Source organism: Cebus imitator, unplaced genomic scaffold (genome assembly GCF_001604975.1).
Source record: "Cebus imitator isolate Cc_AM_T3 unplaced genomic scaffold, Cebus_imitator-1.0 Scaffold27, whole genome shotgun sequence".
In the NCBI taxonomy this organism is placed as follows: domain Eukaryota; kingdom Metazoa; phylum Chordata; class Mammalia; order Primates; family Cebidae; genus Cebus; species Cebus imitator.
This window is the reverse complement of record NW_016107342.1, coordinates 11,662,657-11,681,537: the sequence shown is the minus strand read 5'-3', so window position 1 is coordinate 11,681,537 and position 18,881 is coordinate 11,662,657. Positions and strand designations below refer to the sequence as shown.

Sequence of the window (18,881 nt, the reverse complement as noted above, 5' to 3'; positions counted from 1 at the left end):
AAAAAAAAAACTGCATATATATTTTAGAATGTTTTTTATGAAGTTATATAGTTACCCTGTAGAGTAAAATTATTCTTGTTTGAAAATGAAAATTCTGCCAGCTATTTCCTAAGAGAATCACTCTTAGAAAATAGCAAGGCTATTGAAAGATGGGCATCTCATAAGAAATTAACAATAATTGAATAAAGATGGCAGATAGGTACAAAATAAACACCAGCCACTGAGTTGGAAGAGAGATTAAAGTTTTAAATTATATCCTGTACTCTCAGTCATTGAATTTAAAGTGTGTGAACAAATAAGCTAGAAAAACAATGTTGGAAACATTTCAACTTGAGGACGGATAGGTCTGAATGGCACCAGAACTTCTCATGTTTAGCTCAGAACCCAAGTAGAACTTTGGAAGGACCGAGTGAGAAATGTGCAGAGTTTGAGGGTAATCTGAGTGTTTCTGTGCTCAAAGGCTTTTGCTGGAGGGAGAAGCCAGAAGTCCAAAGTATTTCGAAAATGACTTTTCTTGTGGTAGCTCTGGCCTCCTAGGAATTGGGAAGTGCTGTAAATCTCAGGAGAGGGACTGTTTGTGCTAAGTTCCCAGCCCACATTTGCAGACTGCAGAGGATCATATGCATTTTGTTATGGATCAGAAAAACAAGCAGGCTTTTGGGGCACACCACTCAACCAGGCTCAAACTCCACATCTGCGTGGTTTGTCCATCGTTTGGGCTACCAAAAATGCTACCTAAACCAGTTTTTGAGTATTTGTAACAGACTCATCTGCATTGTCAAAAACTGCCATATTTTGGCAGATAAGCCAGTCAACTCTGGACAGAGTGTTGGTCTTAGATTTCTTTTTACAAAGTGGCTAAGATTTATGGTGGGAATTACTCATGACAGCTGCATTCTTTCCACTGAGCTTAGACCCACCATTTGCTCTAATAACTCCTAATTGTGTGTCTATCCCACTCTAAGCTTCTTCAGAATAAATGGGGGAGGGGTGGGGAGACTTTTAAAAATCCCCTACAGCAATACCCAGTGATTTCTGCCAACAGTAAACACTATTTTGAAATATAAGTTCAGCTGATGATGAACAAATAAACGATATTTCAGTGAATGTGGATTTCTTCAGAGAATTGTTCATTGCTACTGTTAATGCCAGTCTGATTTTTAAAAGTAAAATGACTTAGTTTTATCATGTTCCCAAAGTATTTTCAGCATAAAAGGCAAAATTCCTGTCAGCATTTACAGTCATGTTATTTTCTTGAAAGGGGTACCTCTCTAAGCGATTTTTCACCAACCTTCTCCAAAGCACAAAAAAGTTACCTTGAAGACATTGTTCATTTAAAAATCATACAAAGTCTAATTATATTTCCAAAATAAGTAGTTTGCAATCCAGCAAGAATAATGTTCTGAAAAGGATGTCCAAATCCACCAATTTACATTGGTTTGGTTTGGCATAACTTTCAAAGTTCTTGGAGTAAAGGGAGGATGGCACGTGAATAATTGTAATTTAGGCAACAGTCCTAGGACTTTGGGTTTGCCGTTCTGTGAGCCATTCTGGGGAATGCTGATCAACTTCAAGACTGGACCTATATAATTTATAACTGTTAAAATTCACTGATATGTTTCAGATTATTTTGCAAAATGTAATACCCTCCTTTTCAATATGTGCTTTGTCATTTTAACTCTATTTATGTAATTTAAAAAGTATGATAGCAGGAAAGCATGAGCCATTCAAAGCAGGAGCCGCTAATGTCAGAGATCATTATCGTTCACAAGATATATAGTGTTGATATCTTTGAATCTAAAGAGCTTGGAAGTTGTGTCAAGATAGATTCATATTGCATCTAATATGTTTTGCTTTACTCCTTTTTTCTTTCTGGTTTCTATCTTCAGCCACAGAGTAGTTTCTCTGCTGTGACTCAGGTCTGCAACCACAGTGGTGGCACAGGTCTGCAACCACAGTGGTGGCACAGGTCTGATTTACCCTCCCTGTCTCCGTCAACCGTGCTCCCTCCTTTTATGCCAAAAGAAAGTTGCATTATTACTTTAGGATGAGGCTGCTTTCTTTAAATGATATACTGCTTTCCAATTGTTCATATATAATTTGTCCAATCCATATTGCTTTTTCGAATGGTTTTGATGGCTGGACTTAAAAAGAAGTTACAGAAATTTATGGAATACCAAGGAAAGTACTTCTTACATTATAACTCTAAGAGAAAAAGAAAGTTTTGAATACACGGGATTTCAGCAGTTAAAAACCAGTTTACAACTCTATGCATTCCAATAGGATTTATAATAATATTTGAAAAGGAAGAGTGCTAACTTCAAAATAGACACACACTTGATTTTACACCTTGTATAGAGGAATAGGCATATTAAAGTGAGGATTAAAAAATAAATAAAATACAGTGAGGATTAAGTCCCTTATTTGCAATTAAATTTTGAAGTTCAAATAATTTTATTTAGAATCAACCTCTGATAAGGGTCTAGCTAATTAGCAAACAAACAATTTTAAAAAATATACATTCTCATTTTTATTGTAATAGATATTCATATTTCGTCTTTAATCATTATTGCAAATAGGATGATTCGATTGATTCTTTAAAAAGCATATTAGAATTTCTCATTTACAGAACAAAGACCCATATAATCCATTGATGTTTCTATTTTCTAAAATATTCTTTTTCTCTAAATTCCTTAAAATCAATTGATAATCGATGGGAACAAATCAGAGCCACATTCATTTGATAAAACTTTGTTTGTGGTGGCAGGCATCAAAGTGACTTTATTCACCACTCATGGTTCTGATGACATTTGTCTACTTCCCAATCAAAAACGCTCCTCAAAAGCCCCAAGCGTACCATCATGAACATTTTTGTGTAAACACTTCGGGGCCTCTGAGGGTGATTTTAGAGAAAAATTCTAAAATAATTTCATCAGTAGCTATATGTTCAAAAAAATTAAGAAAATTTTGAGAAAGACACCCTTGAATGTACAATTTTTAGCATTTTAAAATCTATCCCTTATTTAAAATTTTATAGGTTAAAACTAAGTACCAAACAGCATCTAATGACAAATGAAAAAAGAAACTAATTAATAAGTTTTTTATAAATTACTCTTTTATCATTCTGGGTGTAAGTACATGAACTTAAGACCAAAATGGACCAATACTAAAGCTAGGAATTAAACATTAGAAAAATTTTAATTAGGACTATTATCACATTTAAGCTGTCAAGCAGAAGTTGTACTTTAAAACAAACAAACCAGAGTAGACTTAGCTTAATGGAGGTATTTTGTGCATTACAAAGAAAAAATGTATTTGATTTTTTCAAATCAAAAAAAGTTTTTAAAGTCTTACAAACTTTCACCACTGGCTAACTGGTATCCAGCTTCACCCAGTTCCTTACAATTTATAGTTCTCAGGAAGAGACAGAGTCTCAGTAATTTCCTAGATTATTCTAAAACTATAAACTCACGTGAATTAATACATGTATTAATAGCTATTGCATTTTATTGCCATTATCTCAAGTTACCCTATATTTTATTACATGGAAGAGTAAAAACTATAGTGAATGATTGTCCTAAATTGTACTATTATTACCAATGTTATAAGTTATGTTATTCTACCATAATCTCCCAGTGAAATATTTTTTATAATGGCAGAACTGTTCCTAATATAAAGTGTATAAAAATGTAAAGATGGTAAAGCAATAAATGAGCTCATTTTATGTCAGTAAAGAGCTTTGGAAAGCCTTTATTCTGTTATATTATGGCAATAATTTCTACCAATATGTTTAATACTACTGTGAATTACAATGGTTATCCGTGATCCTGTATCACCTCCATAGAGAAACTGTTGAGATAAGACTGCATCTGCTGGCAGTCTCACCTAGGTCTCTCTGAGTGCCCAGAGAATATACACTCTTGACATTACAATTATGTTATCAGCATTTTTAGGCACTATAGTTTTTGACTAAGTGATGCCCCTTTCATTTTCCTGTTTCTTCATTGTCTTCATAATGTGGTCATGAAAATGACTAGATTCCACATACAGATGTGTGGAAAACAAATGAATGATTATTGAAATTCACTGCTGGGATAAGTTATTTTAAATTACAGATGACCAGTTCTGAAATAATCTGAAATTCATTTTACCATTTAGCCAAAAATTATTTTTCTCTTCATAATGATGCACCCCATTACCTATAATAGACTAACATTATATCTGGAAAAGAATTTTTACTTTTTAGTTTCAATTAATCAGACCAAAATATGTTATTCTGTAGAGATCACAGAAAAACAAGAATAGAATAAAGTAGAATAGAATAGAATAGAATAGAAATGGAAAGAAGAAAAGGAGCTGGGGGGAGAAGAAGGAAGAAAGAAGAGAGACAGAAAGGCAGGAAGACAGTAAGTCAGGCCAGTAGCAAATGTCTCACAAATGTGTTGAGTTATTTTACCTTGTAAAAAAAAAAAAGGGCAATAATACACAAATGTCTGGAGGCTCCCCCCACCATCCAGTTTGATTCCTATTTTTTCATTGGAAATGAGTTTTAAATATACAATGTAATCCCATTCTGCCTACTGCTCTTTTGTGCCTTAATTAGACTCAAATTTATGATGATAATTTTAATTATGACTGAATACCATGATTACTTTATTGGGATTAAAATTTTGAAGATTGCATAATTTAGAACATAGAAATTACTTTTCTCTGAAAAGAGATACTTGATGTGATTTACTTCTTGTTTTCATAGTTTTTTAATTTTACCATCTCAGTTCTTACATGTGCCAATATAAAATATGCCCTTTTGTTTTCAGGTCTAGATGTTGATGGAATATATCGAGTTAGTGGCAATCTGGCAACAATACAAAAGTTAAGATTTATCGTCAACCAAGGTAGGTGATTTCCACTTCAGACATTTTTTTTCAACGGTTTCATATCTAACAATATTTCAGACTGTGTGCTGCATGTACTATGAATAAACAATAATAAAACTAACAGGAGAAAAAGAATGGAAGAAATTTAAAAAATATTATCAGAAAAATGAAGGATAACCAACCAGTTTATCTAGAAATGATTAGAATATATACAGGGACAAATTAATAGGTTATGTAAAACAAATAATGAAGGGAACATGTCAAATTAAAAATGGAGGAAAGAATAGAAAAAGTAAAAGAAAGAAAAATCACCCAGATTCAGAAAATGTTACTGGCTTATAATGGACACTTACTATATGTTGACAAATGAAAGAATGAATGATGGAAAATGTAAAAGTCAAAATAACAGATATTAGAAAAACATAATAGATAACAAAAAAATTAGAAAGTTCATATGCCATCAAGGAGTTGCAAATTAAAACAATGAGATGCCATTACACACCTGTTAGAATGGCTAAAATATCGACAACTCCAAATGCAGGCTAAGATCCGGAGCAACAGGACTCTCCTTCATTGCTGGTGGAAATGCAAAATAATTCAGTCACTTTGGAAGACAATTTGGCAGTTTCTTATGAAAATAAACGTATTCTTATTGTATGATCCAGTACTTCTTGGTACTTACCCAAATGAGTTAAAAACTCACGTACACACAAATATTTACAGCAGCTCTGTTCGTAATTGGCAAAACAAGAATGCAACTAAGATATCCTTCAATAGGTGCAAGGACAAAAAAACCATAATACATCCATACAATGGAATATTGTTCAGGGATAAAAAGAAATGAGCTTTCAAGCCATGAAAAGACTTAGAGAAATCTAAACGCATATTGCTAAGTAAAAGAAACCAGTGTGAAAATGTGTGATTCCAACAATATAACACTCTGGGAAAAGGAAAACTACAGACAGTAAAAGATCAGGGGAAGCAGTGGGAGAGGTTCGGAGGGGAAAGAGGGAGAGATGAATAGGTGAGCACAGGGGATTATGCGGGCAGTCAAACATTTCTGTGTGATGCTGCAAATTTGCATACATGTCATTACGTATTTGTTAAAACCCATAAAATGCAATGCAAAGAGTGAATCCTTATGTAAATTATAATATTTAGTTAATAATAATACATCAAAATTGGCTTATCAATTGTAACAATCTACCCCATTAATACAAGATGTTATTAATAGGGAAAACTTTTGGAAGGGTGAAGAGATATATGGTAATCCTCTGTACTTTCTACTCAATTTTTCTGTAAACTTAAAACTGCTCCTAAAAAAAATATTAATTCGAAAAATAAAAATAAAAAATTAGCAAATGAAAGACAAGAAAACCAAAACATCTTAAGTTGGTGTTATACACAACTACTAGGTTTTTTAATTTTAAAATCATACAGATGGGGTAGAACTTAGACTTACTCCTTGTATCTTTGGCATCTTAACCTCACTGTGCCTCTGTTCCCTATCAGGAAAAACAGTGGGGGGATGCGTTGGAAACATTTGGGAGAATTAAATTGGATAGCATTTATGGCACTGCCTTAGGAATGTGACAGACTCATGTTAGTTTTCCTTTCACTTAAAAACAGTCAATAGTGTCTTCAGATGAACTCCAAATCCTGGTACTCTAGCTTCCCACTTAGCTTCTATAATAGCTGGCTTCAGGTCCTCTGAATGTTTTTCATAATACATCTATTTAATATATAAACTGTACTCCCACATTTACATACTGTTGTGTTTTTTAATGTCTTTGCACATGCTCTTCCCTTTACTTTCAATATCCTTCTCTCTTCCTTCCCATCCCACATACACAAGCTTCCAGCCTGGAAGATTTCTTCTTCTTCTTCCTCTTCTTTTTATTTTTGTCAAGGCCCAGATTATAGTAATTTCATTCAAGAATCCTCCAGTCAGACTTCTTTTCTGTTCCCCTTACACTGGGTAGCTGAATTTACAGTAGTACATTCACTTCTAACTTTTAAAATTCCATCTATTATAAGACCCATAGATTTAATGCCAACTTTTGGAAAGGATATAATCAAATGTACTCAGTGATTGTATTTCAGAAACATTAAAATTTGTAAGTCTTGGAATCAAAAAATAGGATACTGGCTGAAATGTCTGAAAAGGTAGGACTTGAATCATCTTTGTATCTTTTCCCATTAACCAGTTCTAGCCTTGGTGTTTTCATACAAGGAGTTCCTCATACAGGGAGTTTTTAAGTAATATTTGTTGAACAGTGTGTGTGGGTGTTGCAGGTAGGAGAAGTATTAAAACTGGAAAGCATTCAATTCTCCAGCAATTCAACTTGGGTTGAACCAGTCTGTAAAATGTTGATTGTGATACCTTTGGCCAATTGCCACATGACTCTTGTTTCTAAGAATCTCTGTAACTGAGAATCTCCACAGCTCTGCTTGTTCACTAATGCAATTCTTTGTCTTTCACAATTACTCTCTTTTCTGGGCAAAACACAGAACTAAACTTTACCTCATTTATTTATATTTATTTCCATTTAACTGAATCAGAGTGCCCCCTCTGTGGGTAAAATTTGGATAAAATAGCCCTAGCCTCATATTCATTCTAGTTTATAATCAGCTAAAATCATTCTTGTAATATATTTCATGCTGAAACGGTATCCTGATTGGGATTCTAGACAGCTGGGCAACACATTTCTTCTACAAAGAAGAAATCTCAAAACAGAAGCCATGCTAGAAACAAACACTAGTTGCATTTCCTGCCTTTAAAAAAATTATGCTCAGCAGTTTGAAAAGGCAAAGAAAAAAATCTGCAATGAAAATATGAAATCTGTCCATCTCGTCTTTTGCAATCCAAACTTCAGCGTCCTCTGAGGCTATGTAACTGCTCATGTTTCCATGAGAATTGACAATGTAAAGCTGGACAGAGGCCTGAGTTGGTATCTGGTAGCACAGAATTGTCAGTAAACTGTCTTCCTGGTTTATAGCACTGTCAGAATATAACACACTCAACACAAATTATGCTACATTAGGACCTTTGATACTGGTAACTTTGTCCAAGTTGTGTTATGGAGTTTTTTGAATTAGATGATAAGTAAAATGCATATACCAACCCCTTCCAAAATTTGCTAATCAGATTATCCATTGAATGTATTTTCTGGACTGGCCCTACAACCTTGTTGCTAATGCCATACCTTCCCCTCCATCTGAACGAGGACTCTCATAGTAGAACTGACTTGAAAATAATCAGTGCTGGGTTCAAAGAGATTGTATGTGTACATGTGGCCCTCTCTGTATGTGTCTAAAAATATAAGATGGCAATGCAGAGAAAATTCCATGAAAAGCATAAAGTGCTATGTAAAAGAAACACATCCTTTTTTGAAGTCTATGATGAAACATAAATGATTTTGGCATACCTGCCTTGTATTAACACACTTTATTCCCTCTTTATTCACCTTGCACATGTTTCTTTTCTAGAAGGCTCTAAATAAACATTTTTAAACAATTAAGCCCTGCCCACTGTTAGACTAGACAAATAACTTATTTTTGAGATTTTTCAAGATAGCTGAATTGCAATTTATGTATTTCACTAACTTTCTTGAATGCTATAATCATCAGCAATTCTAAATACACCAGTTGAATGATTCAATTTGTTTTGGTTTTCTGTTTGACTCACTAAATCAGTGGGAATTAGATACCCTTATTATATTTCCAGATCAGATGACATGCAAGTTACATTCAAAGTGTTCACTTTTGAAAAGCATTTCCTAATTATAACTAGTAATGATGATAATAGTAATTATTATCATAAAAGTAACCAGAATTTTTATAATTTATTATGTGCCAGACATTGTACTAAGTACTTTATTTACATAATCTAATCCCTTCTTCCATTCCATGGAGTAGGTGCTATTACTACTCCCATTTTTACAGATGTAAAAACTGAGGTTCAGATATTAAATAATATCATAATGTCATACAACATCTAGATGAAGGAGCTAAGACTAGATCCCAGATCTATCTGACTCAGAGTCTATGCTGCAAACCACTGCCATTATTCTGCATTTCCAATTTATCACCTGTTGATTATCTCTTTATAAAAGCAGGGATCAGTCTTTACATGCTACACAGGCTCATTCATGACTTTCCTTTATACCCTGCCTCTTGGTTTTGGTAAGTGATGAGTACTACCATTGGAGTTTTGCTAAAATTGTTCAAGAGATGCTTGGAAAAACTCCAAACATCACAGTTATGGATAAGCCTGACATTGACATTCTCGATAGGGCTTTATGTATCAATGTTTGGCCTAAGAAACTACTATAACACGCTATTCTATTGCAGCCTTTGTGAAAGGGATGGAGGAGTCTCAATTTACTAAGTGTTGGTGTGTTTGTGAGCAGTGCTCTGCCCTGTTTGTTGAATTTGGTGACAGCTTTCAGTGACATTTTGCTGATACAGCTCTTCTGCTCTGTGAATACATCCCCCAAAGAAAACTGGTCTATGACCTTAGATGTCAACCTGTCATCAGCCTGTGACATTGCGTTGATTCTTCAGAATGATCTGTGACCTCCTTACAGTTTTCTTGCATGGGCGGTACTTAGCAAAGGACAGACTTCAGCATGGAAGATGCTGCATGCCTTGAGAACTTTTGACAGAAAGTCTTGGAAATTCCCCCAGGCTAAATTCTCCCTCCTTCCCACATTGACACTTGGATTTGAGCTGCCCATCTATGCCTTAGGCTTATTGCCCAAACTACAAATTCAGTTCACACTCACTTGGTATTACTTAGACATCCTCTTTCACCCTTTAAAAAAGGGACAAGAGAGATTGGCATTCTTTTTGGAAAAAGCTAGCTATGAACTTTCCCAAGTTCATGAGCCAGTGGGAGAGCTATAAAGCATTGCGGGAAGAACTGACTGGGAATTTTCCAGAGGGGTGTCTTAGTATAAAATTCCAAACATTCCCTCTGTTTTCCTGAACTGAAGGAAATTACTTCTTACCAGGATTTTAGACAGGTTCCTTTTTATCTTTTTTTTTTGAGATTGAGTCTCATTCTGTCACCCAGGCTGGTGTGCAATGGGGAGATCTCGCCTTGTTACAGCTTCCGCCTCCAGGGTTCAAGCAATTCTCCTGCCTCAGCCGCCAGAGTAGCTGGAACCACAGGAATATGTCACTATGCTCAGCTAATATTTATAGTTTTAGTAGAGATGGGGTTTCACCATGTCTCAAACTCCTGACCTCAAGCGATCCACCGCCTCGGCCTCCCAAAGTGCTGGGTTTACAGGAGTGAGCCACCACGGCCGGCCGACATGTTTTTCATTTGTAGAAACAAAATTTAATGAAAAACTCTTAAGGACAACCTTCTTTACTTTTTCAAACAAGGAGGGACAAAATATACAAATTCTATAAATCTACATGACCAATAATCTTGAGTGTGTGTTTGTGAACACACACATGCGTGCATTTGTTGTTTTAAATGAGAGATTTTTTCCATTAATTTATAGTCTTGTAATTGTAGATATTTTTATCTACCCAGACTTTACTGGCATAATCAAATTACAAATTGGCTTAGAGAGATGGATGTGCTTAGTTTGAACATACTAAGAATAAGCTACATTTAAAACAAACTATTAGAAAAATAATTTTGTTTACCAACTGTACCTAAACTACTTTTATATAGATTTGTACCTTAAAGCAAAGGCAAGCATTGACTTTAGTAGCTATCCCTGTGCTTTTCATATTGTTCACAGCATCAAAAATTGAATAAAAGAGAGAGAAAGGGAGAAAGAATGTGAACAATTGGCAGTTTCATCATGAAATAAGCAATTGGATGAAACAGAAAAAGATCTAAAAAAGGATTTCAAATTTCTGTTCTTATAAAATAGCCCTTGTATCAAGTCCATTCATTTTTCTGTTAAGTAAGTTTATATTGCCCTCTTATTATTTCTAAAACGAGGTATTTCCTTAAGCCTACTCTACTCTCACCGCCAACCACAGCAACAACAAAACAAACTGTGTTACATGCTTCATTCCAATCCACAGGGTGGTTTTTTGGTAAGTTGAATCATTGATATTGCACCTTTTTGGCTTTCATGTGACAAGATTATCTTTTAACAATGATTTATTTTTCCCATTAAAGCTGAAAAGATCACTTGATCATAAAAGAGGCAGACTCTAACATCGTTCAGAGCTTTGGAAACTTTCTTAGACCTCATTTTTCAGCTACACTGAGCAAGGGAGCTCAAAGACTATTGATGAAGCATGTATTGTTTTCTAGCTGCTTAAGAAAATGTACTGGCATTTATAAATAATGCTGAACACAGAGGTCAAAACAATAAGTTATTCATGTTCATGCACATTTATATATTTTCTGGTTTTTATATTCCAAAAGTAAGCATATGAATCCTGTCAGTCTCCAGGGTACACAAATCCTCGCTGCTTATTTTAAAGCAAAACTATACCACACATTTATTGTGGATTGTATTTTCTAATTAATTACATACCAAGCAATAAGGAGCTGATGTAATGCTTGTGTAAAATGAAGGCAGAAGCATCTAATGGAGAAAAATATGAGGTGAATTTGAAGGATTGACCTCTTTATCTTGATTCTGAACTATTTGTAAGCCTAATAGAAACTATTTTAACCCCTTTAAATCACAAACTCTTTATTTCAAAAATGGGAATAATAATGAAAATATGAGGACTTTAAAAACTGAATCAGCCAGGGGATATTATTATTAACTTTAATTAAGATGACAAGTAGACAGATGAAATTGGATAAATATTATATTTTCTTATTAATGATATATAATTTATAATCAAATATGGTTTTTGCTTTCCACATGATTGAATTTTCTTGATGATAATTGGAAGAAAAACCAAATACAACTTTGGAAACTTTACTATCCGGTGATTGAAATCATTGCTAGCCAAATTCATAGGCCTTCAGAATTCTTGGATACAAAAGAGAAAATTTCATATTGTCAATATATTTTGAGGATGTTCTAAATTGCAAAGAATAGCTTCACGTTCATTGGAGAAGGAAAGTGAAATCTAATGAAATTTTAGCTATTAATTCAGTTGTGGCTTTTCTATTATATAGAAATTAAATCAGTCAGAGCTATGTAACTACTAATCCCCAAGACAAACCTGTAAGATATTTACAAAATTTCATCATGATCATGATCATCATCCTCATCACAAATCATTGCCATAACCATCAAAATTATAAGTAGTTATTAAAAGCTTCATAGAGCCGGGCGTGGTGGCTCAAGCCTGTAATCCCAGCACTTTGGGAGGCCGAGGCGGGTGGATCACGAGGTCAAGAGATCAAGACCATCCTGGTCAACATGGTGAAACCCCGTCTCTACTAAAAATACAAAAAATTAGCTGGGCATGGTAGCACGTGCCTGTAATCCTAGCTACTCAGGAGGTTGAGGCAGGAGAATTGCCTGAGCCCAGGAAGCGGAGGTTGTGGTGAGCAGAGATCGTGCCATTGCACTCTACCCTGGGTAACAAGAGCGAAACTCCGTCTCAAAAAAAAAAAAAGCTTCATAGAAAAACCATGCTTACTTCTTCTATAACAATACTCTGTAACACTGGTTCCCAGCCTTGACTGCATATCAGAATTGTATTTCATATCTCCTACTGCCTAACCATATTACTGCCAACTTAGCTACCTAAAGCAATACAAATGTGTTATCTCACAGTTTCTGTGGGTCAGAAGTCTGGGCACAGCTTAGCTGAATCCTCTGCAAGGCTGCAATCAAGGTGTCAGCCATAGGTGGGTTCTCACCTAGGGGCTCAACTGAGGATAGGTCTGCTTCCAGGTTCACGTGGTCATTGGCAGGATTGAGTTCCTTGGGGGTTGTTGGACTGAAGGCCTCAATCATTGGTTGTTGGCCAAAAGCCTTATGGACCATCTCGCTGCATGGCAGCTTCTTTCACCAAAGCAGCAAGGGAGAGACAGATTATTAGTAAAGCAGAAGTTATAATCCCATGTAACATAATCATGAAGGTTATATCCCATCACCTTTGCGTCCTACTGTTGGTTAGAAGCAATTCATAGTTCCTATCTTACATCCTAAAAGAGGGAGTTATTCAAGGTATAAACACAAGAAAGGGGGGATAATTGGGGGTCATCTTAGAACCTGAATGCCATAAGAATCAACTGGTAGAACTTTTCAAAAATAAATATTTTTGAAGCTCATTGATTAAAAACTCTAATGTAAAAGTCTACAGTTTGAGCTATAAGTAAGTATTTTAAAAGAAAAACTCCCAAGATTAGTAGAGTCCATAGCCAGGCTTGGAAACCCCCTGCACAACCACAAGCTAGTTTTATTCCGGTTCTCTAGGGGAGACATGACTTACCAAGACATAACATATACAAGATTTGAAAAAAGCAGAAATAGACCACGAATGCCTGTTTTGATAACCAATTTTCTAGTGAAAGGAAGTCTTCTCTTTGGCAATTGATTAATAATTTTCACAAACTTTTATGAACTGTGTCATTATATAACTAAAAACTACCATGGATATATTATGTATGTTGTTAGTATGATTAAAATTACATGTTTTACCATAACAACCATTTTCCAAGGTTGTGAGTTCTGAAATAAATGAAAACAAAAGGTGCTTTACCTAATCATTTGCTAACAAAATGAAGGGATAAATAATATTGAAAAAATAGAATACAATTATGTCATTGCTGATAATAGGAGCATTTAATTGAGAATCTACTACATGACAGATACTGAAAAGTTAGAGGTATCTCTGACCCTTATAAAAGTTTGCAAGCTGGATAAACTTTCTTATTCACATTCTTCACATAAAAAATCATATTTCAGAAAAATTAGGTAACTCTTCTAAGGCCACAAAATTAATACAGTATTGAAGCCAGAAAGTGAACCTATTTTAAACTTACTCCCAAAAATATATTACCTGGTGGCTGGATTCAGTTTATCATGGGGAAGGGGGCAGAGAGACATTATCATTTTTTTAACATTAAGGAATCCCAAATCACTTATTCTCATTATAATACTGTATTTTCCAGGTGTTCAGCCTGTGGGACCCTTTATAAGAAAAAAAATCCATTTTTAATTACCCTTTTAATAAATAACCCCCAAATGCTTTGGGGATTATCAAGAGTAGGAAACTTGATTCATTTTTGTATCTCAAGCATAGCAAAGTACCCGCCACTTTGAATGTATGAAATAAAGGTTTGCTTCTACAAAATAAAATAAGAGAACGATGAACATCTAATACAAACCAACTCTGTGTAAAATAGCTTCATTGGTACATTATGTTAGGTTCCATTTTCTCAGCAAAGAAAACTCAAGCTATATTTTACATTATATTTTCTCCCAGATGCCTATAAATTAGCACTTAATTTTAGACTGGGTAAAAGGAATGAATGGGGGATCCTATATCCCCATTTTCTGTCTCAACAAAACAAAGCTTGAAGCAAGATAACTTACTGTCCCTCAACATCGTATGTTATTAGCAATTGAACGTGTCAGGCGTGATATTGGAAATGGTGGCATAACCTGGGATGCCATCTTAGCCCTCTAAAATGTTGGGAACGGCTATTTAGGGTTGGATAAATGGCAATGAAAGCATACTGCTCTTGCTAACCCCTAGGCCCTGAATTTTGAAAGTATGTCTTTTGTTTTTGTTTTCACACAAGGATCCCTGTTGCTGGTAATTACAGCTTTAGTGACTCACATATATTTATATAGCACCTCTTTTCCAAGGTGCCCCATGTACTTTGGAAACATTTCCTAAGAAAAGTGTGCTGTAGGAAAAAAGTATTCTCATCTTCTTAAAGCTGTTCCTGAAAAGGAAAGTAACAGTTGCAGAGATAGGAAGAAATTTTTTTTCAGGTCCCCGAGCACAATGTGAAGATAAATATTCAAAGTTAACAAATGCAGGGCTAAAGCAAGATTCAAACTAAGGTCTGAATGACTTAGAGCCATACAGATTTTATTATGCTCTCCTGTATATGGGCCCATTGGAGAAATGGTAGCAGATAGCCTTACCTGCTTCTCTCCTCTCTGAGGGTCCCAGTGCAGCAGGATTAATATGGAAAGGAGAGATGAGCTCCATAAAATAAGATTTTAGCTTTTACATCATTCATTTGACAGATGCTTAAAGAGCTCCTACTAGGTGCCAGGCAGTATGTGGGACACCAAAAATATAGCAGTGAAAAGGACAAGTGACCTTTCCATTCACATGGAGCCCCCATGTGCATGAACTTTGTAATCCATCACCTAGAACCCTGATGATGTGTTCAGTGTGAATTAGTGAGAAAATGCTAGGATCTGCAGGCATCCGAAATCTGCTCCCTCCTCTCTCTCTGACCTCACTGTGTAGCTCTCTTTCCTTCTCAATATTTTCAACCACCATGGCTTCCTTCCTTCCTCGGATTCAACAAGCTGAACCTTTTCCTGGGGTTTTTGCCTTTGCTCCTGTCTACCAGAATTAAGTTTCTTGCAGATCCCCACAAGATGCCCTCCTCTCCACAGTCAGGTCACATGCTCAGGAAGCCCTTCCCTGAATAACACGTCTGAGGCCTGCCTTCATTGTACCCACCCAGCAACTATATTTCCCAGTGCTGTGTTTAACTTTCTTCAGAGCACATGCTATCTGAAACTGCCTTGCCGCTTTATCCATCACCTCAGTGCCTGCCTTCCTCCTATACACTGTAGTATCTATGTAAGCAAGACCTTCCCTGTCCTGGTCTCCTCAGTATCCCCAGCTCTTACTGTGCCTTCAAATAAAAGCTTTTTGGATATGAATGAATCTAACAAACAAGTGCATTAATGAGTTGTGTTAGGCCACCAGCAAAGGCTAGGCTTTGATCAGAAAGTAGGCTTTAGCTCTCAGGACCACAACCTAGACCCAGGAAAACATACAACCCCAAAAGAATATCTTGAGAATTTGAGAGTTGCTGTCCAATCAGTCCAGCGAAAGATGTTCCTCTTCCCAACTCTTACCTCCCACCTCGACCTGAACTCACCATCTGCCAGCCCAAGAGAATACATTGGAAGGACTTGGGAAGAAGAGGAGGAAGCTGCTGGGCTTGCAAGATCAGAGCCATCCCTACCAGCTTGGTCCTTTAGTTCAAAAAGACTAAAGACAATGGAGGGACCCCCAAGCCCAGGTGATACTAAAGCCACATTTAGGATCTCATGTGAATTATGTGAATTTCTAATCCCTTTCAGTGAGATGGTTTGTTGCCAAGTCCCTGTCAGCCCCATATCTCACCACGCCTCATCTTCCATTTGCCAGAGAACAGCTCTGGCTCAAATTACAAGTGAATGTCCTGGTCTTGCTATGGCTCCAATGAAGTAATATAAGCTGCAAAATATATTAGAATAATGAGGAAAGGAGGGAAATGAGTTAAGAATATAAAATAAGGCCTAAAACATTAGCCTAAAGGAAGACTTCAAATGGGAATTTATTCAAAAGTATTTCTTGAAAACTTTTATGAACCTGGCTCTCTTCTGGGTACCAAAGAGAGCTTAGGAAAATCAGGCTCTGGCGGATCATCCATTTTGGTGTCAAGAGGTACATAATAAACAAATACACAAGATCATTTCAGATTATATCAGAAATTATAGTCAAGGTTGTGATGTGATAAAGAATAACTGATGGTGATGGGTGAGGTGGCCCTTGATTAGGTGACCTGAGAAGGTCTTTTTGAGGAGGAGCCATTTGAGTAAAGCTTTGATCTGATAGGAAGCAGGGAGCCATGGAGAGATGTGGGGAGAGATCAAAGCAGGGAAACTGGTTCTGGGGAATGCGGACTTCTGTGAGATCAGGATATGCAGAAGACCAGAGGGATGGGCAAAGCCAGGCCAGGTAGTCCTTGCCAATTGAGATTAGAAGCTTGGCTTGTATTACAAGCTCAGTGGAAGGTCAGTGGGGTGTAGGGCAGCAGTAAGAAGAAAATTAGCTGAACTTATTTATGTATTTGTTTTGTAATTATTCCATTGGCTAAGAGAAGAATTAATTGTAGGGAGAAAGAGCAGATACAGGGGATCAATTAGAAGATTGTTAACAGTAATACAGTCAAGCTGTGATAATGGTAGCTGACTCATATGAGGGAAACCTTCATATTCTATTTGGCTTATTTTCCATATGCCTTTTAAACCATTTCCTTTAAGCAATAAAGTATAGAGAGAATAGTGGCCCAGGAGTTAGAAAGCCTATGTCAATTTTCATGTCACCTCTTAATAATTGTGTGATCTTGCCCAAGTCATTTAACCTCCCTAGGTCAATTTTGGTATCTTTGAAGCAGGAATATCTTTTAAGATGAGTCAATCACATGAGATAATAAACCTGTTACAGTGGAAAATGCTACACCATATGGAAGTTATATCTAAATGTGTCCCACACAACTATCCTAATGAAGACATCTATTGTAATATAATGAAGCATAACATTTTTTAAGGGAAAGACTATTTTATAAAAAGAGGGCTGATCTCAATTTCTTCTTGGATTATTTAAATGTCACTCAAATTTTCCCTGGAACCTCCCCCTATGGCCCAAGAATCACTCCTCATTTTAAATCCTATGTTTACAATTTTAACTATTCAATCCACAATAATCTCATATTGTGTATGATATTATATATCATTAGCGAAAATCACATGCTTATATCTTATCTACTCCACACACTAAACATTTCTGAAGGGCAGAGTTCCTGTCTTTTAAATCTGTCTCTCCTACTTTACTTAGAAGAATATCTTGCACTTGATAGAAGTGCTACACATTTTAATTTATTGATTGATTCCATCCATAATTGGATCATTCCTTTTATAAAGGTGAGGCATTTTGCATATGCCAGAGCTCAGTCTCAAAATGAACTATTTTTCCCTGTGTACTATTGAACTCAGTTCCAAAAACAATAGCAAGAAATACATAAATGTTAGCATTAGGTATTGGTGATTTTTACTGTCTTCTTTTTTCAAAACTCTTTTCCCAATTTCCTGCAATTTACACATATTTATTTTGAAAACCAATAATAAGGAAGAAAATAAATGTCTTGTTTCAAAGAATTAAGTCAATTCTTTTTTAACAGAAGAGAGTTTTCAGAACATACCAAGAGAATATCAGTATTTGAGTCCTCTAAAGCAGGGGTTTCCAACCCTCAGGCAAGGGACCAGTATTAGTCCGTGGCTTGTTAGGATCCTGGTGGCACAGTAGGGGGTGAGCACAGGTGAGAGAGCATTACCACCTGAGCACTGCCTCCTGTCAGGTTAGCAATGGCATTAATTTATCATAGAAGCACAAACCCTATTGCAAACTGGGCATGGGAGGGATCTAGATTGCATGCTCTTAAGAGAATCTAATGCCTAATGATCTGTCACTGTTTCCCATCACCCGCAGATGGGACTGTTTAGTTGCAGAAAAATAAGCTTGAGGCCTGCACTGATTCTGCATTATGGTGAGCATGTAATAGTAATAGAGATGAAGTGCACAATCAATGGAATGTGCCTGGATCATCCTGAAACCATACTCCTCCCCTTACAATCCGTGGAAAAATTGTCTTCCATGAAACTGGTCCCTGGTACCCAAAAGGTTGGGGACCACTGCTCTAAAGCATTTGAAATGCTATCTCACTAAATCTTTGTAAGAAAGCTACCCACTTTATAGATGAACTAAAGTCCCTATGAGTTTAAATGAGTTGCTAAGAGTTGCATTTGTTCATTCAGCTGAGATTTTGAGAAGGCATTATGTGTTTCCTGGTAATCTAGAGAGAAGGGGGCATTAAAGCCAGGCCATGGTCTTCTACTGTCCAAGGGATTCTAAAAAACCCGTGGAATAATTCCCCTTAAATAGCAGCAGGCATTGGTGGCATCTGTCATTCTGGCTCTTTTGACATCTTCTCATCCTTTATGCTTCTCCAGATTGTTTGTCTTTTTGTGGTTTCCTCACTTCTGGGCTACATTTTTTTGAGCAAGTCCCCTGCTCTCCCTTCTTGTTAGT

General features: G+C 36.1%; 1 protein-coding gene across 4 annotated transcripts in view; it reads left to right on the top strand.

Annotated features, from left to right (window-relative positions):
- ARHGAP15 (Rho GTPase activating protein 15) overlaps window positions 1-18,881 on the top strand; it is a 640,576-nt gene that overhangs the window by 413,683 nt on the left and 208,012 nt on the right. For all 4 annotated transcript variants that reach the window (XM_017523184.2, XM_037736629.1, XM_037736627.1 and 1 more), the window contains one exon: window positions 4,818-4,895. In XM_017523184.2, the coding sequence (XP_017378673.1) occupies window positions 4,818-4,895 (78 nt within the window). The remainder of the gene's footprint in view (window positions 1-4,817; window positions 4,896-18,881) is intronic.